The sequence below is a fragment of the Doryrhamphus excisus genome, chromosome 1 (assembly GCF_030265055.1).
Source record: "Doryrhamphus excisus isolate RoL2022-K1 chromosome 1, RoL_Dexc_1.0, whole genome shotgun sequence".
NCBI classification, from domain to species: domain Eukaryota; kingdom Metazoa; phylum Chordata; class Actinopteri; order Syngnathiformes; family Syngnathidae; genus Doryrhamphus; species Doryrhamphus excisus.
In genome coordinates this window covers 23,449,581-23,474,254 of record NC_080466.1, presented here as the reverse complement: position 1 = coordinate 23,474,254, position 24,674 = coordinate 23,449,581, and the positions used below count along the sequence as shown (strand labels likewise).

The window sequence follows — 24,674 nt, the reverse complement described above, 5'->3', positions numbered from 1 at the left end:
GAGGAAAGAAAAGTCATGTGGCCCTCACTGGAAAAAAGTTTGGGGACCCCTGGGCTACATAGTCATTTAATGCTACTTTTACCATCCTTGATGACATATTCTTGCTAAAGATGACATCAGCACTTTACGCTAACTTACCAAAACACATGTTAATCTTGTCATTTCCGAACTGAAAGGCATATTTCCCGTGTTAGATCTGTGCACGGATGTTTCAATATTTACTTATTTGATCAGAGTAAGACAGATCTACACACAGACCGTCCCACCTGGAACTTCACTACAATGCATTCTCGGACATGATGCTACACTTTCTTGAATGGGTTCATTTGATTGTGTTTTGGTTAGAGTCAGACCTTCCGGAATGGATTAATGTCGCTAACCGAGGTTGTACTGCACAGTAAATTGGTGTTTCTAATTACCTATTAATTATAATAATTCATTATTATAAGATTTATGAATTATAATAAGTTTGTTCTTGCTGTTTAATTACAAACAGATGCAAAGTGCAGACAACACTGACCTTGACACCATACTTGACCTTGCCAGCATAATGTCGGATGATGAAGGCAGGCTCCATGACTGCAGGGAAGTCAATGTAGCTATTCCCCTCATGCTGCCGCTTGAACTTATCCAATAACGTCTGGTTGGTTGCTTGAGGGAAGCTAAAATCAAAGCCAAAGTTTTTAACACGCAACAATCTCGGCTAACTGTATGGCAATGTGTTTTAACATCTGCACTGCAAATGAATACGTTGTGAGGGAGGAGATCTGAAAAGAAAAGCCACGTCACAACGACACACTGACAACAGACACCACATTGTTTCTGTGTTCATTTAAAATGGCATATGAAAAAACATATTCCATTCAGACCATGAAAGACAAGGCAGTTGAAATAATTCGATTGTTAACCAGTCAGACATCTTTTCTCCTGACACTGCATTCATCTAGAGTCATGTCTATTGCTCCCTTTCATATCGAGAGCCAAAACTGTTGCGGAAAATCAACAGAAGGAATGAGACACCAGGGGCTTTGAAAAAGGGTGAAATGTGAGCTATCAAAACAACACGGGCGCATTGCATCGCAGCTATTCAGAGCTGGAAGAACTTCAGTATCCAAGTTTAGTTGCTGTCGCTGTCATAATGCACTAAATCAACATTTCTGTTCCAATTCACCCCAAAGGTTTTGGATAATGTGACGTCATGTCAAAAGGACCTGGGACATCACAGAGTCTTTCTCCAAATAGCTTCCACAAGCCAAATGTCCAAATGTCTGATTAAGATGAAGGATACTCAAACTTCTGCCATGCTGGACACAGGACGATTCCCCCTCCCTCAATTGGACGCGGTGTCGTGTATCACTATATACGTAGTATATTCCAAAAAATAGCTGACTCACTTGCACTCTTCATCCAGCAGGTGGAACAGAGCTGTGGGCTTCTTGCTGATAAGGCTGATGCAGCCTGTATTGTCTATGTATTCAATATTTCTCCAGCTGATGCCCTCTGCTCTGTACTCCTCCTAGTACACAGAAAACAGTAAGCACAGTAAGCAAGCGTTTGGAAAAACTAAAGGCATCTCATCCAGTTATGTACAATAATAATGATAACTGCAGAATATATCGTGAAGTGAAATACTTTAAGAATCACATATAGTATTGAAAATCTCAAACTATTAACTGTCATCTACAAAAATGATTCTAAATGATACAAGTTAATAAGCTACAATGGTGTTTTCCTCCGTCCAATCTTTCTCAGTCTCTTGATGGTTCAATTAGGACACCAAATGGTCTTCTATCTGCATGTTGTTTTTAAGTTCATGGGAAAGAGCTTTTGTCAATAAAGACCCTAATCTGGAGGAAGTGTAATAAAAAATCCATTACCTCTCAATTTCTCTGGTTCCTAAGTAATTATTGCAAAGCCACATTCTGCAGTGGACAACTAGAAGTGAATATTCTAAAATAGAAGACGTCATATAAGAATGTTCATTTATTCTTATTTTCTGTGGCAGTTAATCCTCATTGAGGTAGTGGTGGTATGCTGGAGCCTATCCAAATTGGAATGGTCAGAAATACCTTCAACCAGAATCCAGACCCCATTGAAAGTTTTAGGAAACGTTTATTTCTGCAAAAGGAGGATCTACTAAATATTGATGTCATTTTTTGTTGGGGTGCCCAAATTTAGGCACCTGCCTACTTTTGTTTAGATAATAATAATAATTATTGCACACTTTCTGTAAATCTTATAAACTTCATTTCACTTCTCATCTTCTATATTCATTCATTTTCTACTGCTTATCTTCACAAGGGTCGCGGGCGTGCTGGAGCCTATCCCAGCTGTCTTCGGGCAAGAGGTGGGGTACACCCTGGACTGGTCGCCAGCCAATAGACAAACATATAGACAAAAAAACATTCACACCACACTCAAATTCATATATGACAGGGGTGCTCACACTTTTTCAGCATGCGAGCTACTTTTAAAATGACCGAGTCAAAATGATCTACCCACTACAAAAATGCAAAACATCTATTTATTTTCAAATGTATTGAGGATTATTTGTACGTACAATGTATGTTGATGTACCTTACATAACCAAATGAGCCAATATTGCAAAACACACATAATTAACTATTAACATTTTTTGTAATTACCTGAGTTTACTTTGATGACTTGCACTGAATTGAACCAGCCAGGGATGCATAGTCCGGACAGTAGCTGCTGATAGCCAGCCTCAAGCACACTTCCAAATGTTTATCAGTCATGGATAATATCCGTATCATAATATCCGTATAATATTCCATATCCGTATGGAAGTGATATGTTTTTTGCCTTTTTACTTGGTCCAGTTTTTGCCTTTTTACTTGGTCCAGCTCCTTCACTCATTTTAGTGACCATAAACTTTAGCGAGGGCTTAAAATCTCGCAATTCGCCGACTAGCTTAGCACTTTGCATCGTTGTTTACGCATGAGCGGTGACCTAAAGGTCAAAATTCAGTTGTCATCTGACTGGTTGTCCTGTATGTCAATCAAGTAACGGGGATGGATGATAGGCTGACATTGTAAGTTCTGCTGCACTTAGAGACGTTGTTTGATTTGATTGGTCACCCGAAGGGCAACATTCAGTTGTCATCTGAATGGCTGCCCTGTATATCAATCAAGTGACGGCATTGATGCTGGGATGATATTTTTTTAATGTCACACCGCGATCGACCAGCGATCGACCAGCGATCGACCAGTACCACCTCCGCGATCGACCGGTAGCTTGCGATCGACTTAATGAGCACCCCTGATATATGATATATTTAACTGAAATTTAGATATAAGATCCAGATTACTAGTGACTTGTAAAGGAAAATCTTGACAATTATCAGGGGTGCCCAACCTTTTTTGTACCACTAAAAACTGATTCAGTGATTCAGTCCCACTTTTCAGGTAAACATAACATAACAGGTTTAACATGCACACAAATGCCTCTTAAAGGCCTTTTGCGGTAAGGCACAATTAAGCAAACATACACCCAGAGCCAAGGTGGCCACAGGACATGGGTAGTTAAGACATACTAGCTTATGTATGAACGGAAAGCCTACTGGGCAGTGTGACATACTATAGGAAGGTTTTCTTTACAATAGACAATAGACAATGCTGGTTGGAACTCGCTGACTGCAATACAAGATCACACTTTAACTACATGCTAGTTAAGAAGACCCTTATTTCAATGTGTTTGAAATTCCACTGCAGTGTTTGCCATGTGTTCATTTATTTGGAGCAGAATACCACAAATACATTTGGATGACCACAAAATGTACGTAGTTGGTTCTCCTTTTATTTTTATTTTATTGTTTTTAGATTTACCACTATCTGTTTTCGCTCGTTAATGACCACATAATACATAGTCTGTTTAGCTTGTTGTTACAACTCCATACAGTACATACCACTCTTAACACACCTCATATATACGTATCTGATAATAACACATTCATTGGCTGTACTGGGCCAATCAAAAGCCTGAAACAGCAACCACAGCTGCTTTGTCAAACCTAAAGTATAGTACTACCTTCAAAAACAACACACATTTGCATGCCGCCCCCAAACACGATGAATGTTTTTTTTAATCGCCCATGTAGGTTATTCGGCACATGCATGCACATCTACTGTATTGCTGTACGTATGTAATTAAACAAACCGCTGGAAGTCATTAAGGTCTTGTTCTGTTGTTAACTAAGGTTTAAGAGCATGATACTCGTTCACAGTTCTTATGACACAAACCCAAAAGCTTTGTTCTACCTGCCAACACACACATAACCTGAGTTTTCCTGAGCTCCATTTTTAAAGGCAAAAAGCTATGTTTGCATGTGGATGAGATGCAAGACCCAATGGAAAGACATGCTTTTTAAAAAGACCTGTATTTGTGCAGACACGGCCTGAAAGCACTCTTGCATTGGCCAGTTATAATAAGACAAAGTTGTCTGGGCCCCCGCCACGGAAACACTGTCATGGCGTGCTTACCTGTTCCAGCTTGAAGGTGTGCTGATTGAAGTAGTGCTGGAGACGCTCGTTTGCAAAGTTGATGCAGAACTGCTCAAAACTGTTGTTCTCGTAGTCTTCAAAACCGAAAATGTCCAACACACCGATGGACAAGATCTGTGAAAGAAGAATACGTACATATCTTTTAGGGCTGTCAAATGACTACAGATTGGAATACAAGTCATCAGCTTTCAAACCAATTAATCATGATTAACTCAATCCCGGCCATTTTTCAAAAGATGCCTTCAGTACCGCCCATTTTAGACAAATTTGATAATTTTCTGGATTTTCAGAGCATACTTAAACGCATCAAAAATTGATCCAGCCGTGGTGTAGCGGTTAGTGTTCTGGACTTTGTAGCGGTCTCCACTAGTAAGCACCATCGTTATTAGTCATCCAGAATATAAAGGGCTCAAGCCAAAAATCAGAATGCGGATCAAAAGATCCGCTGTGGTGACCCCGTAATTAGGGAAAAAGCAGAAAGAAACAAACTTAAATGCATCAAATTGTACTTACACAGTGGGAGTAAGAGTTATTGAAAAGAATATCATTCACTCATCCATTCATTCATTTTCTACCGCTTATCCTGACGAGGGTTGCGGGGGGTGCTGGAGCAAATCCCAGCTGTTTGGGCAAGAGGCCCTGGACTGGTCACACGCATGCACGAGGAGAACATGCAAACTCCACATAGATTGCCAAGGGTGGAATTGAACTCGGGTCTCGTAGCTGTGAGGCCTGCGTGCTAACCACTCGGCCCTGATAAGAATATCCAATTATTATTTTACTGTCTTTCTGTTTGTTTAGAACACACATCATTAAGACACTTAAGACATTATTTGGATTTTTGGAGTGTCCGTGAATGCATCTCATGGCCGTCTCGTGACCATGAGGAAGTCTCGAGTCCAGATCACGAGGAGGTCTAGAGGCGTGTTTGTGAGTTGGAGATACATACAGTATATGGTGTTGGAATTACACTGCTGTTGATATGTTCAGGTAAGTGTAAAGTTATAAAAGAGCATCAGACTTTGTGTGAGTGTGTAGGGACGCTGCATTATGCTTCTCTTGGTCGTCGTAACAGAAGCATGTGGCTTGACCACGCTATTTTTGATCATCTTGAGTTTTTTTCTGTAAAATCACACTAATCTGTGCCTGTATGTTCCTTAGTGGCATATCTCCGTTTACGTACCTTGGCGGGCTCTTCCAGGTCCTTGATGTTGAGTAGAGCATGGTTGATCCTGAAGACGATCCAGTCAAACAGTGCACTGTACAATGATTTTGCCATGGAGTCTCTCACTGTACCCGCCTGCACGTACAAATAACAGGAAAGTAAAATACTAGTCGTATCCTTGGTCAGAGAGGCTTTCTTGGCATTAGAAAACATCCAGATTTTTCATTTTCAGTCATTTTTCAATAATTATGCCTTTATTGTACTTGAGGATGTGTTCCGATTGGCAAGAATATAAATAGTAGTCAAATAGTGTGCCATTAATTGGTGTAAATCAAACAACAGACACACAATTCAGGAAATACAGTACTAATTAATGCATTTTTAATAATATAGCTAATTAATAAAAACATCATTTTATTTTTAATGTAATCCGCAGGCAAAAATTTGGCCTCCAGGTTGCAGCATTTACAGCATTTCTTTTTAGAAAAGTGCAAGTATGCACTTTTATTATTATTGTTCATAAATGGACATGCTTTATTGGCTGAAGTACAGCATTATTAGTTCCAGCTAGTAATACGTATTTCAAAGTGAGGAAAAGTGTTCAAAAAAGGAGACCTTAAAAGCACAAGAAGGTTTTCTAGCTCTGGGAGCTCCTTGAGACTATTGCGAGCCATGAGTCAAGTTGGCCACATACACTATATTAACAAAAGTATTTGGTGAGCAAATACTTTTGTCCAAAGGACCAGAATCAGGTATCCTAAAGACTTGGTCTGGCCACAGGTGTATAAAACCAAGCACCTGGGCCACAAACATTTGTGAAAGAACGGGCGGCTCTCAGGAGCTCAGTCAATTCTAGCATGGAACTGTCGTCGGATGCCACCTTTGCAACAAATCCAGTTGTTAAATTTCCTCCCTCCTAAACATTCCACAGTCAACTGTCACAGCTTTAATATAAGAAAGTGGAAGAGTTTGGGAACAACAGCAACTCGGCCAGAAAGTGCTAGGCCATGTAAACTGATGGAGAGAGGTCAGCGGATGCTGAGGCGCATAGACTTCCTGCACAGTCAATTGCTACAGAGCTCCAAACTTCATGTGGCCTTCAGATGAGCCCAAGTACAGTACACGGAGAACTTCATGGAATGGGTTTCCATGGCCGAGCAGCGGCATCCAAGCCATACATCACAAAGGCAACGCGCCGGATGCAGTGGTGTAAAGCACGCCTCCATTGGACCATAGAGCAGTGGAGACACGTTCTCTGGAGTGATGAACCACGCTTTTCCATCTGGCAATCTGATGGACGAGTCTGGGTTTGCAGGTTGCCAGGAGAACGGTGCATTTGGGACTGCATTGTGCCGAGTGTGAAATTTGGTGGAGGAGGAATTATGCTGTGGGGTTGTTCTTCAGCAGTTGGGCTTGGCCCCTTAGTTCCAGTGGAAGGAACTTTGAATGCTTCAGGGTACCAAAATATTTTGGACAATTCCATGCTCCCAACCTTGTGGGAACAGTTTGGAACGGGGCCCTTCCTCTTCCAACATGACCAACATGGCACCAGTGCACTAAGCAAGGTCCATAACGACATGGATGACAGTGTCTGGTGTGGATGAACTTGACTGGCCTGCACAGAGTCCTGACCTGAACCTGTGGACAGCCTTCCATGATGAGTTGAAGCCGTAATAGCTGCAAAGGGTGGACCGACATCATATTGAACCCTATGGGTTCCGAATGGGATGACACTTAAGTTCATAGTGTAGTTCCCCACATCCGCCCCACAATGCATTGCCTTTTCGTCCCCTTTTAGGTATACCACCTGGGCTTCTGGATGTGGATTGCAACACTTAATGTAGACTTCCTGTCCTTCACTTAGGATGTATACAGAGTAGGAACTTGGTATGCATCTGCATGAAACAAAAGTCTCCATAGCAAAATATCCAAATACATGTACGGTCACACCCCTATAGTGCTTATGCAATACCATTAAATATCTTAAGTATCTTATTAAGTATGAACCGTGTGGATAAGCACAGCTTATTTAAAGAAACCTCCCCCCTTTGTCAAATCACCAAGAAAAAACATCTCATTCACATTTCCGATGGCAAGCTCTGACCTTTCAGAAACAAAGGCGAGCCTTAGTCTTTTAAAAAAACAAACCATAGGTTGCTGACTCAAAGCAATGAAGGATATCTTTAAAAAAAAAAAAAAAAAAAAAAAGAAGCCCCAATCCAAATATGCCTTTCGTGAGTCAGGGCAAATTAATTCACTTTTAAAATGAAATCACATGAGCCTCAAACAGTCATTAGTCATTGAGAGGTTGTGACTTTTTCGACAGGAAAGTGTACTACTAGTACTAACATACATTCAGAGCATCTTCTTTGGGATGACTATAAAGAACAGGCTTTCAGGCAACAAATAAAGGAATGTGTTCAAAGGTATCAAATACCGATCAAGTTGGATATGGGAATCTGTGAGGATGATCTTATTCACACCAGGTACGTACGTATGTATGAGCATTGTCTTGCTCTCATTCAGATGGCTCTCATCTGCAGACCTTGACTAGTGTTTGTTTTCCAAGCAGGGGCTTGAAATGCTTTGCGTTTCTAAATACACTTATGTACTACGTCTGTGTGTGTGTGTGTGAACAGACTGGAGGAGCAGGAGAAAGAGTACAGGAAGACATCCAGTATGGTTCCACGCTGTCCTGTAAACATGGCCGGGTCAGGCCAGAGAGCTATGATTGACTTGGCAATGTGCCTCCAGACACACTACAGACCAAGCCACTCAACTTCAGCACAAGAAAGTGTTCCAACACTTTCACGTGCGTCCTCATATTGCTGACTATAACATTTTTTAATAGTTAGTACAGCTCCAAAACTCCTCACCTCTGCCAGTTTATAAGGGACAATTAGCTTCTCGCCCACCGTGATGGTTTTGCGTGTTGTCAAAGCTTCAACGAGCATCTCCTCTTTGACCTGGCCACGGTGTGAGAAACAGTAGTTAGTTCAAGCTGTCAAGTTCTTGGACCAGTACATCAATTTAGTTTTAATGCTTTTGACACCAGCGTCAGTCTGTATACTCTTGAAAATTGGACTGCTGGTATCCAAGTTCAATCAGAGGTGACACGAAATAAAGATGCAGACATGTTTAACCCTATCGTCACTCGATTATCTATTGCGCCACAAACAATCATTATCTCAAGTTTGGATCAGATTAGCAGGATACTGCCTTGTCACTGAGCGGATATCAGTACAGTGTGTAATATTAAGAGAAAATGGGATTCATGAACTACGACAGACTCCCAGGAAATGAAAGACATTAGACTGACTTAATGAACAATCAAGAGTTAGCGATGCAGTCGGGCAGCCCTGTGATAGGAAACTATCAAAAGGATGTCTGAGTGACTAAGTGAAAGATTGGACCAATTAACACGTGACTCTCGCGCATGACAGCGTTTACAGTCAGATACCATCTTTTTTCTTTGAAGATGAAGAAAACCATCTTGTGCTAATTTCATTCAACACCATGTTTATATCTTGGCATACTTTTGCAACAGCACAAGAAATCATTCTTTGTTTACTTATGACCTTTTCCATTTTTGGCAAAGCACACATTGCAGATGTTAATTCCACTTTTGTTCAGCATCCATGTTGATTAGCCTGAGCTGACATGTAAGAGAGTTAAATGGTGTGGACATTTATGTGTGCTTGACTTTCCAGCTAACCAAACACATGATCTAGTAGTACCTGGAGGAGTTCTGAAACCACAGGCAGCACCTCTGGGTTACAGATGTCAATAGAGTCGTCCCTGTAGGTTTTCCTCTTGTAGCGAATGTTGCCCAGATGGAGGATGGCTGACAGCAAAGAGAAGATCCTAAAAAGGTTTCAGGGCAGGGTTAGCTAACCATGTCCATTCTAAGAGAGACCATTCTGAGTCCATTCTGAGAGACAGAACACTGAAAGTTTTTTTTTCCTCAATGGGCAACCCCCCCAGATCTTTGGAGAGATCTGAACTCTTTCCCAACTTGACTGCCAAGAGTCCACATGACTGACTGCAAAAGTGTGACAAACATGCAAAAAAAGGACATCAGGAAGGGGCAAACACTAAGACACTCAGTTCAGGAGATGAAACGATACATGACACTGGGTCTCCAAGAAGTAGATAGGATTTTAACGTTACATTACATTATGACAAGTACAATGGCAGGCATGCAATCTACAAATGTTATTTCTACTACATAACCTTGCACTGCCACTCATTTTCACTCTGCCTCCACCCACAGAGACTGTATGATGACAGAAGGGCTCACTCCATTCATGCCGTTGTTCAATGGAACAAACGCACCGACAAAAACACCTCTTTTCCTGCTTGTGCTGCACATGGCAATGTATTAACGACTCAGGCCTTTTCTTTTTCCAACGAGAAATCTTGTCACAGACAAACGTGAGGAAGGCAGGCTCTGTCACTGGCACTGAGCTGGACAGCCAGGCACAGCCTGACATCTGTGACAAAGCAAAGGACACTGAGAAGGCTGTTTTCCATCATGGGCAACAGGCATAATCTCATGACAGAAGAACACTTTCAATGGCAGATTACTATCACTGTCCTGCTTCACGCAAAGATTGAGCAGATCCTTCCTCCCCTACACCCCTGCGGCTTTTCAACACAACAGACAGGAAGCGCTAAAAACACAAGACTGGACTTATTACCATGATGTCCACTCCAAATCTGAAGTGACCTGTTCTGTATTTCTTTATTCTTATTCTGCTTTCTTATTTGTATCTCTCCTGTCTTGTGATGAAGTTTATATGACATATTTGCAGAGCTGCTGGAAATGTCAATTTCTCTTGAAGAGGAATACAGTATCTGTCCGACTGTGTGTGTATCTATTGATCAATTCCATTCAGTCCTAATAATCAACAGTCACTTTTATTGCAAATGTAATGGTATGTTGGAAAAAGGCTGTTCAGACAACAATAATGGCTGTGTGCGAAGCAATTGTCAGTGTGTGTGTGTCACTCACTGTTTTCGTGTTGCAGGAAGAAATCCCACCATCTCCATCCCCAGCTGAAGCCTCTCAAAGTCGTGCCTCAGATCTTCACCTTCAACAGTGAAGCAGTCCTGCAAAATGCGGTAAACAAGAGTCATCACACGGACTCTGTGGCTAATAATAAACTGCTATGAAGTGGACAAACACTTACTAATGCTGTTGAAACACAGACATGAATGTTTTATGTTGTTTGAAATAGGCATTCTAGTTTAGAATAGGGCTTGGGAGAGAATAACAGACTGAAGGAGAACCACAAAGCAAACAAATGATCAACACTGTGGTCTGATGTACAGAGGATGTGAATATTTTCTTTCGGTGGTGGAAAATGTTGCTTGTTTCCCTTTAATTGATGCATGCACTCAAGATGGCTGAGAACACTCACCAACCACAGGATTTGTATACAATCTATAGCAATACAATATAGAAATCACCTCAATTGCCAATCAAAGTCTTTATGGTCCCTACCACCAGTGTTGGGCACGTTACTAAAAAAAATATTAGTTATAGTTACTAGTTACTTCTCAAAAAAGTAGAGTTGCTAACCGAGTTACTCCACTACAGAAGTAACTAGTTACCAGTAAAAGTATCTACCCCCCGCCCCTCCCGCACACACACACACACACACACACACACACACACACACACACAGAGACGGGTACCATTACAGAGGTTTGCATTTATTGCAGTCGACAGGTGTTTCTGTGGGGTTGAGTTGCTCACACAAGACGTGGACAGTTTTTTTCGGGGACATAATGTACATTTTACCTTTGACATCAACGAGGTTAAAGTAGTGTCAGTACTTCCATTTGGCAAACGCTGTCTTCTCGCTAGAGTCCTCCTCACGCGCCATCTCTCACTATCGCAATCTTACGAAACCTTAGCCAATCCTCATTGCTTATGTGCTCTAAACACCCGCCCACCCTAGTTCTCTGATTGGCTAAAAACGCAATCTTACTAAACCTTAGCCAATCCTCATTGCTTACGTGCTCTAAAACACCCGCCCACCCTAGTTCTCTGATTGGCTGAAAACGCAATCTTACTAAACCTTAGCCAATCCTCATTGCTTATTTGGTTATGTCACCCCCTCCCTTGTCACCCTGCAACACTCTCACTGCGCTGCAGATTAGTTCTGAAGTCGGTGATATATTTTTAGGCGGCTTCAGTAACGTGCAGCAACGGGGTGTCGAAAATGGTAACGGCGTTATGCTGACAGTGAAAATAATTAGTGAGATTACCCGTTACTGAAAAAAGTAACGGTGTTAGTAATGCCATTATTTTAAACGCCGTTATTCCCATCACTCCCTACTGGCATGTAGACAGAACATGAGCACATAATGTCATATCTGAAATTAAAAAGTGCTCTACACCTAAAAAAAAACTTCACAAATTATTTTTACCCTGGTACTTTGATTTCAATACAGTGTGAAAAAGGGTGTGTCATGGGACAAAAACCTAACCTTATTTATTCTGGAGTCCACTGGCTTACTAGCTAGTGAACGCAACACACAACACTGGCATTTGCTACTGCTTAAAAAAATAATAATAATAAAAACCAAATAAGTCTGAGTCCTAAAAACTCAATTCCCGTCAAGCAGGTCTACTTGAATTTATCTATATTTGGTTGCAAATCATGAATTTATACCTCAAGTGTGGACGAATTTACTAAACACATTAGAAAACACTGTCCAAAAAAGTCCCAAGGGTTGCAGACAAGGCATACAGTGGCCAGGATATGACTAGACATACCAACATCATTCCAACAAGCAACACGGCAAAGAAAACAAACAGAGAGAATAAACATGACCCAAAGCAAACCAGGAAATACCCAAAAGGAACAAAAATGTGAAGAAGGGTGGGGATGTGCAAAGGAGAGAGTAGCGACTATGATTTGCGGCTACTTGCTGGTATGTGTGCAGCTGACACTCAGATACTGACCGCTTCACTCTCACAGTAATTGTCCCAATGCAGTTGGTGGGTTGTCTTTGTCATCTGGAAATGTTCGGCAGAGTTTACAGGGCACGAGGTTAGGGTTAGCAGCAGCATTCCACTTATGACATCATACACTGTAGTAGACTTGAACATGTACTACACACAGTTTTATGTGCTACCGGCATTAATGAGCATGCAGTTAAAACAAGAAAAAGGTGAACATGAAGCATTATGAAACATTACAAAATTATTCACAGACACACATAATTCAATAAAAGCTGAGGATTTGTAACACAGGTTTTAGTGCAAAAACAGCAAGAAGTTTTTAGGATTATTTTTTAGGATCAATTTATAGCCTTTTGGTATTTGTGTGGGAGGAAAAGAATCACTTTAAACAGACAAAATTGTCATTTACAACCCAACCACTATTGCCAACCGAACATGAAGAGTTGAAAGACAACGTGTCCCTGTTTTTTTTTCCCCCAAGGCCTCCTACCTGGAGGCATCTAAGAGGCATCCTGACCAGATGCCCAAGCCACCTCGTCTGGTTCCTCTCAGTGCAGAGGAGCAGCAGTTCTACCTTTTCCCAAATGACAGTGCTTCTCACCTTATCTCTAAGGGAGAGCTAAGCCACCCATTCCATTCTCCTCCACTTATCTGGGTCCGGGTTGCGGGGGCCGCAGTCTCAGTAGGGAAGCCCAGACTTCCCAGTCCCCAGCCACCTCCTCAAGTTCCACCAGGAGGACACCAAGGTGTTCCTAGGCCAGCTGTAAGACATAATCCCCCCAGTGTGTCCTAGGTCTGCCCTGGGGCCATCTCCTGGCTGGGCATGCCCGGAACACCTCACCAGGGAGGTCCGGGAGGCATCCGGACTAGATGCTCAAGCCACCTTAACTGGCTCCTTTCGATGTGAAGGACAAGCGGTTCTACTCTACATACTATAGCCCCTCGCTATCTCTTAGGGTGAGTCCAGCTACCCTACAAAAGATACTCATTTCAGCCGTTTGTATATGCAAACTTGTGTTTTCGGTCACGACCCAAAGCTCATGACCATTGGTGAGGGTGGGAACATAGATCCAATGGTAAATTTCAGAGCTTTGCCTTCCGACCAAGCTTTTTTTTTCACCACGACTGTCTGGTACTTCAGACGCTGCGACGATCCACCTATCGACCTCAGGCTCCAACCTTCCCACACTCGTGAACAAGACACCAAGATACTTGAAATCCCCAAATTGGGCAGGACCTCATTCCCGACCCGGAGGGAGCACTCCACCCTTTTCCAATTGATTTGGAGGTGCTGAGTCTCATCCCAGAAGCTTCACAGTTGTAAACCATCCCAGTAGTAGAAGGTCAGAGCCCAAAGAGGTCATTGGGACCACAACATCCACAAATAGCAGAGACAAGATTGTAAGGCCCCCGAACCCGACTGTGAACCGTTGCGGGTTGAGTTAAATTCAGACTGAGAGAACAATTAAAGCCTCAATAAGTTTTTTGCAGTATTTCATTTGAGTGCAATTTGAACGCGTTCACATGTTTTTTATTTTATTTTATGAGATGCTTAATTTCCCAGCTATCCCAGCTGACTTTGCGTGACAGGTGGGATACACCCTGACTGGGTGAATTGAACTACTTAAATAAATTCACTTTTCAAAAGGTATTCTAATTTTATTCTAACTCTCTTTTACAGTACAGCCAATGTGTTTAAGCACTCGTGAACAAAAAACACACAGCAAAGATGTTTTGCCAAAGCAAAATGAAAACACAGTTATGCCTGTGGCTAGCAAATATACATATAGCATGTTTACGGAACATACACAAACATTGCCTTAACTTTACCGACAAGACTGGGAGTGTTTTATTTGAAGTCACAGAAGAGATGGAAGTCAAACGAGCAGCATCCAAAAGAAGGGAAGATTGTAAAGAGAGTGTAAGAATGTGTGATCAAACGTATACATACATATAGTAGTCATGTGCGTTTGTGCTGTTCAAGGGTGAGGAGGAATGAAAGGAATTCCTGGTTTTTCTCAGTGCAGGCAAGAGCGGGTCACCAGTAGTCATTGCATGGATGTCATAGCTCTGAGGCAGCAACGACTTTTACACAACATCCACATTCCATAAGTGTGGTGTGCATGACTCCTTATCGTACTTACGTGAAACCTCATTTCCTGGTGAGCCAATACACAAATTCTATTTGTAGGAATGTGTTTGTCAGGAGTGGAGCACAAGAATTTTTCTGCTCTAACCAGACTTGTAAAACAATGATGATGCATGATTTACACCCAATAAACCACAAACATGAAACCAGCAACATGTGGAATGGGTGTGAGTGACAGGAACTGCACTGCACTACGTTCACCTGTGCTGTCCAATCAGATACAATACAATTCTTTACAAGACAATAATGCTCAATCTATCTGAGGTATTAAAGGGGACCTATTATGCTTTTTCCACTTTTCTGACCCATAAATGGAGTTAGAATTTTGTATTCTTGTGTTAAACGATGCCAAAATTTCAGATAATGAGGTTTGCGTATTTGGAAGTGAGCCCGGAAAGAAGTTTGGGATGGTTCAAAATGTTTGGTTTCAAAAGGCGTGGTAAAACTGCCCCTTTGTGATGCCACAGAGGGGCAGACTTCCTCATATATAAACTCTCTGCCCTCCCCCAAGCTCTGCTTCCTCCACCCTTTTAGCCAGGAGCAGCACGCCCTTGCCGGAAAAGTGCATTGATTTCCGACACGCTGTGTGTTCGCACGCCGCCCTCACATTCGGCTTCTGAGCTGCAACGCACCAATGCTGCCTCTGACAAAATGTGTGGGACAATGAGCACTTTTTCTCGGGCAGGCGAGGTTGCCACACTTCCGGCTTCGCCCAAGCTATAACTCCTATACCCACCATATTAGAAACTGGGGTTTGTTCGTAGTTCGGAAGCACTTTGGCCATGTGACCAATTACACCAGAGTGGGCGTGCCCGGAGGCGAGCCGTGGGTGGATTAAATTTGAACCGAACGTACAAATCCAGGGAAATGCAGCTGCAATAGGTGCAGATTCTGCAAAATCTCTAAAGTTTTCTGTGCAGGTTATTATGTGTAGCTGCTCTATAGAAGTCCAGAACGCAATACAAAGGGTCGAAAAATGAGCATAATAGGTCCCCTTTAACTGTATAGTTTATTATTAGTTCTGTGTTAAGGCAGATACATTGGATTCCCTTGAGTGCGCTCATGTCCTGTACCTCATACCTAACTACTATGTATGTAGTATAAATGTTAAGAGCCACAAACATCTAATGTCTTATTATAGTACTTATTTCTCTTTCCGCAGACTCCAACACAAGAAGTAACTCCCACATAAAACTCTATTTACCTTTACCTTTACAAAAAAAACTACCAGAAATCACCAGAAAATCCTCAGGTCATGGAGAATACTTGATGTTAATATTAAACATTTCATTCTACAGGCTAGAAAGTCCCACCTGACTGAGGTAATGGTAATCTTCAGGCTTCATGAGGTGAAAGGCTGTCCTCTCTTCTTCACTTGCTCCTGCCAGCAGGTAGTAAAAGACATGGTAGTTTCTAGAAGACAGGTAGGACAAGCATCATGCATGGGCATCTTTCACTTTAGACTTTAAAAGAGCTAATGTCACTCTGCTATACATCTGATCTCGGTACATTTCTACAATTGGAATACCAGAATTTTTTGGGAAATGTTCAGTAAGTACAAAGATTCAAAGATAACCCCCACGGTGGGAAAAAAAAAACTTTACTCCTTGTTGTGCCCAAATTCCTTCTCCGGTTGGGGGATTGGATACAAGTCTGTGTGGGTGTTTAGTTCTAGGTTCGGTCACAGGTTAATCGCACCATGGAGCAGCACGATAGACTGACTTGGTTGGAGTGGACAGAACTAGAACTGGAATGAACGCTATTGCAAGCAAAAAACATTGTAACATGGAATGCCACAAACCGAGGATTCAATGTACAGATGGGTTGGTAACGTATATCATTTGTAGGAACACAATGGAAAGTAACTGAATGATTGGCATCTTGTTTAAATGATACACAGTTGGTGGGAACCACGTTGTAATGTGTAATACATAAACGCAGCGGCACACTGCCCAGTCAGTCAGTCTCAGTTTGCTGAAACGATGGCCACTGCCTTGTTTGAATGGTGAATGACTTTTCATTACTTTTTAAAATTGGCCAGACACAATAGGTGTATTTGTAAGTATCAGTATTGCCGATATTCTCCATCCTATGCATGAAACAATGTCAAGTTATTTAGGTTCACTGTTTTTTGACCATGAATTTGTAAATGTTACTGCCAACCGTGTATCAACCTACCAAGCACTGGAGCAATGTTCTGACATGAAATTAAAGCAATAGAAACTAGGAAAAACAAGTCTTCATAACAGGTAGTAAGAACAAGTCTGTTTGTGTGCACATGTGCTTGGGAAGGTGTACTCTTTCTTAGACAACATCTAGCAGCAACATACTAGAGGTTAGAGGTCAGAAGCTGCACACAAGGTGCTCCTTACATACATTTTATGAGTCTGGAGTCAGCAATCCATCTCATTAAGGGGTGGCTAACGTGAGGCCCACCATGAGCCCCCACGGTGAGGTTAACCCTCACTAAACGCTCCAGTCAGCAGGCCACCACATTAGTTCAAGCCTTGCTTTGAAGTGAATTTGCCCCATGAATCACACACTGGCCACACCACCATGTTACTTTTTTTAAACACGTGGGCATGCATGACTTTTGCCAATTGTCGAGCCAATACTTGTTACGAGACAATAAAGACCCAAGGATGAGGTTTTATCGACAATGTAGCTCAAGTGTCACATAATAAGGGTGAAACACATTGGAAGTGCTGGAAATGGCAGAGCGAGACTCTGAGGTACACCACACACTCGGAATATTCTAAGTGCACAAAAATGGAAGCCACTCTTTTTTTTTCATCTTTTTAGCACACATGGCACACACGACATGGCTCAGGCCTTGCATGGCAGCCTCCCCCATCAGTGTGTGAATGGGTGAATGAGAGGCATATATTGTCTTTTATACTTTGGATACCCCACAACAACAGTATATTCAGTTACAACTAGTGTTGGGCGATAATATGTATAAAATGGTGATAAACACCAGACCAAACAACCTCCTCTTGCGGAGTGTGAATGGAGTGGAGTTATTAGTTTAGCATGCTAGTGTGGTTATGTGTGTGCGACTGGGGCTGGTGGAGTATATTTTCATGGTGTTGTTTTACTGCATTTAATGTAAGGAGCTTTTTATAAACCTTTTATGATGTAAGGAGGTCGATCGACGGCAACATGCAGGTTCTGGGCATGTTTATTCTTGCACCCAACTTGTGTTACAGACATTCTCATCACACAAAAAGAACACACTTCTGGCCTTCAAAATAAGAGCACTCTTTGCCTCATATTGTCTACTGTAATTGTTAAAATAAAATAAGAGTGTCATAAAAAATATCTTAAATACGCAGTTGGAATTGCATCAATGACTACATCTTCCTTAATCACAAGCAAGGGCATTATAATTTGCTGAAGATATCGTATTAATGTGTGCACAGGCTGACATCCCATTAGAAAAGTTAGCCAGACCATATTTCACAATTGTCCATTGATGTATTGCATCAATGAATATAAGGAATTTTGCATTTAATGAACAAATATTTTATTCACTAAGTTATAAAGCCTACACTGGTAATAATGAGTGTAAAATGTAAAAAACAGAATTCTAAAAAATGTACATGGAAAGGTACAAATTTGGCAAAACATTTGTGGGGACAAAAATAAGACCCTAAAGATCTGTCGGTGGCAGAGAAAGGCAGAGCAGAGACAACAAAAGACAGAAAATGAGCATGGCGGAAGGCAGAGAAAAAATCGACTGAAGAAATTGTTACTAAACAGGGACGTACCTTTATAATATGGACATGGTTTGGTTTCAACAGAGCAGATGTGGAGCAAGACAAACCAATGGTGATGGCAAAAGGTGGGAACACAACACATGTGTTCTACCATCTCAACATGGAGTTGAGTACAAAGTGTGTGTAAAGAAGCTCGAGTGAGCATGTCTCCGCTTCAAAAATACAAATGTCCAGTTCATTTGGAGCCGTTAATGCATAGTACATATACAGTATGTCAAATATATAGTATGCGATAATTAGGTTCTATCATGCATCTTTCTGTTCAGAAAATACAATAAAAATGGGTGGATTTCAGTTGTATTCGCAAAAGGTGATTCATCAAAATTTTAATGATTTTTAAAATGTAATGCAATGTGACACATCAATGTACTTTGAGATTATGATCTGCCACTCAAAGACACACTTACCGCTCATTGTGCTCCTGGTAAACCAGCCTGGACTTCTCCAAGAGGTACTTCTCCACATATGCTCTGGAACAATGATTTTCAAAAAAGGCTTGAATGTATGAACGTAAACATCAGTCAAATGTATACACATTTCTGTTTCCTTACCCTCTCACAGTCCCACTCTCCTGGTAGTTCACCTGGATGAATTTGCCAAAGCGACTCGAGTTGTTATTGTGGGCTGTCTTTGCATTGCCAAACGCCTGAAGAGGGAAGAGAGGGAGACATGATAAGCGTGAAATCCACACTGAAACATTTTCAGGTCAAAACAGAAGTCATTTAATGTCGTTTAATGTTTCAGCCTTTCACCCACACACAAATGGCGTTCTGAGTTTCCTGAAACAGTATTTTTTTAAAACGGCTTATAGAGTGGGAAAATCTGAAAACACCGGCTTGTCCTTTCCATGTCGACAGCCGAGTTGCCGATGACGACATCGCTCAGTTGCCGTCACATGACCACAAGTGAGCTTTGACGACCAGCCAACATCATATCTGAATATTTTAACGGACATGACTCACCCCAGTCGACATTCTTCTGATATTTTGTTGTCTTGTTCTCCTTGCAGACGTGAACAAAAACAAAAAACCTCAGCAGCAACAACTGCTATCAAGCATTTGCAGTAACTTGCATGCCCCCCGGAATATCAATAGGATTCAGGTCAAAACGTGGTCATTCCAAAGTATTTTTTTTTTGTTTTTCTTCCGCCATTCAGAGATGGACTTGCTGGTGTGTTTTGGATCATTGTCCTGCTGCAAAACCCAAGTTGGTTCCAGCTTGAGGTCATGAACAGATGGCCGGATGTTTTGGTAGACAGAAGAATTCATGGTTCCAAGTCTTCCAGGTCCTCAAGCAGTAAAACAGCCCCAGACCATCACACTACCACCACCATATTTTACTGTTGGTAAAAAATGTCAACTTCTGTCTCATCAGACCACAGTGTATTTTCCCAAAGGTCTTGGGGATCATCAAGCTGTTTTCGGGCAAAAATAATGTTCTTTATGTTCAGCAGTCGTGTTCATCTTGGAGCTCTGCCATGCAGGATGTTTTGCCCAGTGGTTTTCTCATGGTGGAGTCATGAACACTGACCTTAACTGTGGCAAGTAAGGCCTGCAATTCTTACTTGCCACTGTAAGAACTGTTCCATGTTTTCGCCATTTGTGGATAGGTTCGCTGGCGTCCCGAAGCCTAGAAATGGCTTCATGAGCTTTTCCACTTGAACTCCGGTGTGATAAATCACTGTTGTGTTTTAACAGGAGGGTATGTAGTATGTATGTATGTATGGACTTTTTCCTCCCTCGATAACAAATGTTTAATTTAAAAACTGCATTTTGTGTTCAGTTGTGATGGCTTTGACTATTTATACATTTGTTTGATCACCTGAAATATTTAAGTGTGACAAACATGCAAGAAAATAAGAAATCAGCAAAACCTTACACTAAGCCATCATTGTTGTCGGAAAATAACTCGTATCTAGACGAGTTTGGTACATTGAATTTAGTGTCAGAGCTCAAAGGACACATTTAAAGTAAATTGAGTGTGTGAAGAACTTATTTGTGGGTCAAACAGACATGGGGTTGGGAAACATGCCAAACATTGTCTTGCAATGCTGTCAGTCCGGATGGCACAAAGCAGGCTTTTCCTCTTTCAGACTTTGGAATGGCGTCATTCAGAGACAGATTAATAACATGGTTTTTGGCTCTGCTTGAATCAGAGAAAAACAAATTGGCAGTGTGAGCTTAGCCTTGCACCAAGGTTGAAAAAAGACTCAACAAGTGATTAATGGGGTCTGTGTGGACATGTGGAACATGTGTAGTGGTTGAAGTCCAGTATTTCCCTTTGTCATGAAGTTTATGTTGTATGGCTGCCTACAGGGGAAGTAGTTTTTCTTCCAATATAAATCCTGCAGTTATTTGTAGCTTTGCCACGAGTAAACAAATTCCTTTGTGAATCACTTGGGGCTGCTCTCAGTATGTCGGTGGAATTGGAAAACACCTCTCCATGGCCCCACCCTTTTACCAGTGCCAGACTCCATTTGTTGCCCTATCTTGTCAAGAAACAATATCTGAATCCCTACTGCCACACTCTCAGGACAAATTGTTGCATTGATTTGTCTTGAACTACAAAGATGTAGTATTTGTTTGCATTTCTACTGGGCTATGAGTGGCTTCTGACTTTGCTGCATGCAAAACAAAACAAAATAGCACCAACTTTTAAGTTGGTGAACCCAATCATGTGCATTGGCTTGTTTTGGCTGCAGAAAGAGACCACTATAGCTTCTGTGCTAATAAAATCAACTTTGTAGTCACATCATCAGACCTGCATCCGAGGTGATGAGTTGGGAGACCCAAACACGTAGTGAGGGTGTGCTGGGAATGCCCCCCAACTATAGGGGGATCACACTCCTAAGCCTCCCTGGAAAAGTCTATTCCAGGGTGCTGGAGAGAAGGGTAGGCCGTTAGTTGAACCTCGGCTACAAGAGGTGCAATGTGGTTTTTGTCCCAGTCGCAGAACACTGCTGGATTATGGGATTTGTGGCACTCTATTATGTAGTATTCAATTCTTGTACTACCGGAGCAGTGATCTGGTTCGCATTGCCAGCAGTAAGTCCAGCATTTCCGGTGAATGTTGGCCTCTGCCAAGTTTGTTGAGGAATTTTGTCGTAATTTGTGCAGAGGCTAACATCCCATTATAAAAGTTTGCCAAGCTATTGTATATCCCATTCTGAAATACTGGGTCAAATTGGACACTCAATAAATAACCACTTCATTAATTAACAGATATTTCAATTACATTTACATAAAATTTTACTGTCACTAAAGTATGCACTATAGTGGTAAAAGGCAATAAATTGAACTAATAACGGGAAAAAAACAATTGTGAGGAAAAAATAGTGGGGTGGGGGGATTTGGACATCAATAAAACATGTGTGTTGCTGTAAATGTATTCCCTAGGGGAGCTGACAACAATGCAATGGCCACATCCAAAAATATGAATTGTGGTCACTGTTTTGTACAGTAAAAAGATATAATGTTGTAGGTAACACGTGGAGCATATACAGTACAGTAAGAGCAATTATTGGCTGACCTGGGGGAGTTAATGGACCTATGTAAACACATATTAGTTACATTTACACTAGTATGAGAGCTTGTTTCCTTTCCAAATGTCAAGAAGACTCAACTGAAACTGTTTATACAGACACTGTTGGGCCACGCCGCACACTGCAATAGGTCAAAACATTTTTCCTGGCTTTGGGACACCAAGTGAGCCAAAGGCAGACCAATGACAAACTTGAGATGACACCAAAGCTCCGTGTGTAATGTGACCGGTCTGCGAGTTTAGTCAAAGTCAATTAGCACCACCTACACAGACAAGAGGTTTGATTTGAGTTTTGAGTTATGTTGCACATTGTGGTCACTGTCCACACGTTTTCTAATAGGAATAATGTATTACACTTCCTGGACTTGTCAAATGTTTTGAATATGTTTTTTCTCCAGAGGCAAGAGGAATAACACTAGAAAGACAAAAACTGGGTAAAATAAAAACCTGAAAAGCAAAATCGATATGATCAGAAATACGAATGAACCATAGTCCGCAAGAAAACCAGAAAAAGTCATAAGAATTGTCCCTAGTGGCTTTAAAAAAACTAATATCTAGAGGGGTGTAAATACTCCCTATATATAGCGACAAAGTCACTAACTTGGCAACTGGCATCAGATATATAGACTAGGGATGGGCGATAGGGACCAAAAACTCATATCCTGGTATATTTAGGTTGAATAATAAATCGATAAATGATATACTCTATATCCCCATATTTTATCCACAAAGTGACTTAAGACAAAATCAAAGCTAAATATGTGTCAAGTTGTTTTATCATCCATCCATCCATCCATTTTCATCCGCTTATCCGGGTCGCGGGGGCAGCAGTCTCAGTAGGGAAGCCCAGACTTCCCGGTCCCCGGCCACCTCCTCCAGCTCCACCGGGAGGACACCAAGGCGTTCCCAGGCCAGCTGTGAGACATAATCCCTCCAGCGTGTCCTAGGTCTGCCCCGGGGCCTTTTCCCGGCTGGGCATGCCCGGAACACCTCACCAGGGAGGCGTCCGGGAGGCATCCGGACTAGATGCCCGAGCCACCTCAACTGACTCCTCTCGATGTGAAGGAGAAGCGGCTCTACTCTGAGCCCCTCCCGGATGGCTGAGCTCCTCACCCTATCTCTTAGGGTGAGTCCAGCTACCCTACGGAGGAAACTCATTTCAGCCGCCTGTATCCGCCATCTCATTCTTTCGGTCATGACCCAAAGCTCATGACCATAGGTGAGGGTGGGAACATAGATCCACCGGTAAATGGAGAGCTTTGCCCTCCGGCTCAGCTCTCTTTTCACCACGACGGTCCGGTACAGCGACCGCATTACTGCCGAGGCTGCACCGATCCGTCTGTCGACCTCACGCTCCCACTTTCCCTCACTCGTGAACAAGACCCCGAGATACTTAAACTCCTCCACCTGGGGCAGGACCTCATTCACAACCCGGAGGGAGCACTCCACCCTTCTCCGACTGAGAACCATGGCCTCTGATTTGGAGGTACTGAGTCTCATCCCAGACGCTTCACACTCAGATGCAAACCGTCCCAGTAAACGCTGAAGGTCGCAGCCCGAAGAAGCCATAAGAACCACATCATCTGCAAATAGCAGAGATGAGATTCTAAGGCCCCCGAACTGGACTCCCTCAACACCTTGGCTGCGCCTAGAAATTCTGTCCATGAAAATTGTGAACAGAATCGGTGACAAAGGGCAGCCTTGGCGGAGACCAACGTTTACCGGAAACAGGCTCGACTTACTACTGGCAATGCGAACCAGACGCATTGGAACACGGTCGAATGCCTTTTCCAAGTCCACAAAGCACATGCAGACTGGTTGGGCAAACTCCCATGCACCCTCAAGCACCCTCGTGAGGGTGTAGAGCTGGTCCAGTGTTCCACGACCAGGACGAAAACCGCAGGACCTCTTGTATCAGAGGTTCGGCCAACGGTCGTACCCTTCTCTCCAGCACCCGGGAATAGACTTTCCCAGGGGAGCTGAGGAGTGTGATCCCCCTGTAGTTGGAACACACCCTCCGGTCACCCTTCTTGAAAAGGGGGACCACCACCCCGGTCTGCCAATCCAAAAGTACTGTTCCCGACTTCCATGCAATGTTGAAGAGACGTGTCAGCCAAGACAGTCCCTCAACATCCAGAGCCTTGTTACTATTAAAATTAACATCAGGATGTTTTTGTTTTTGAATGTGAATGGTTGTTTGTCTATATGTGCCCTGTGATTGGCTGGCCACCAGTCCAGGGTGTACCTCGCTTCTCGCCCGAAGACAGCTGGGATAGGCTCCAGCACCCCCGCGACCCTCATGAGGATAAGCAGCAGAAAATGAATGAATGAATGAATGAATGGAAAAAGCCAAACATAATTATAACAAACCTTTAGCTATGCTCTAATCCTCAGTTCATGACAAAAGAACAAAGTATGGAGGAGTGCCTGGTTTAAGAAGAACTCAAAAACAGCAACTCAAAAATACTTGAAAGTATTTTTAGGTCAACGTTTTTAGAAGACACAAGCATGTCCAGGAATACAAACATGTCATCGTGTGCATCAG

At 42.3% G+C, this 24,674-nt stretch overlaps 1 protein-coding gene across 8 annotated transcripts in view; it reads right to left on the bottom strand.

Moving 5' to 3' along the window:
* myo9aa (myosin IXAa) overlaps nt 1-24,674 on the bottom strand; it is a 119,827-nt gene that overhangs the window by 39,100 nt on the left and 56,053 nt on the right. For 6 of the 8 annotated variants that reach the window (XR_009130882.1, XM_058078935.1, XM_058078940.1 and 3 more), the window contains exons 3-13: nt 19,141-19,235; nt 18,997-19,059; nt 16,124-16,223; nt 12,662-12,715; nt 10,700-10,797; nt 9,423-9,549; nt 8,562-8,651; nt 5,704-5,820; nt 4,500-4,634; nt 1,395-1,516; nt 521-662 (exon numbers count right to left, since the gene is read on the bottom strand). Coding sequence is in view for 7 of the 8 variants with exons in the window: in XM_058078935.1 (XP_057934918.1) it covers nt 521-662; nt 1,395-1,516; nt 4,500-4,634; nt 5,704-5,820; nt 8,562-8,651; nt 9,423-9,549; nt 10,700-10,797; nt 12,662-12,715; nt 16,124-16,223; nt 18,997-19,059; nt 19,141-19,235 (1,143 nt within the window). In the remaining variant the exon portion in view is untranslated. Of the gene's footprint in view, nt 1-520; nt 663-1,394; nt 1,517-4,499; nt 4,635-5,703; nt 5,821-8,561; nt 8,652-9,422; nt 9,550-10,699; nt 10,798-11,491; nt 12,595-12,661; nt 12,716-16,123; nt 16,224-18,996; nt 19,060-19,140; nt 19,236-24,674 lie in introns of those variants that run through there. The other 2 variants (XM_058078937.1, XM_058078941.1) reach the window with 2 other exon arrangements.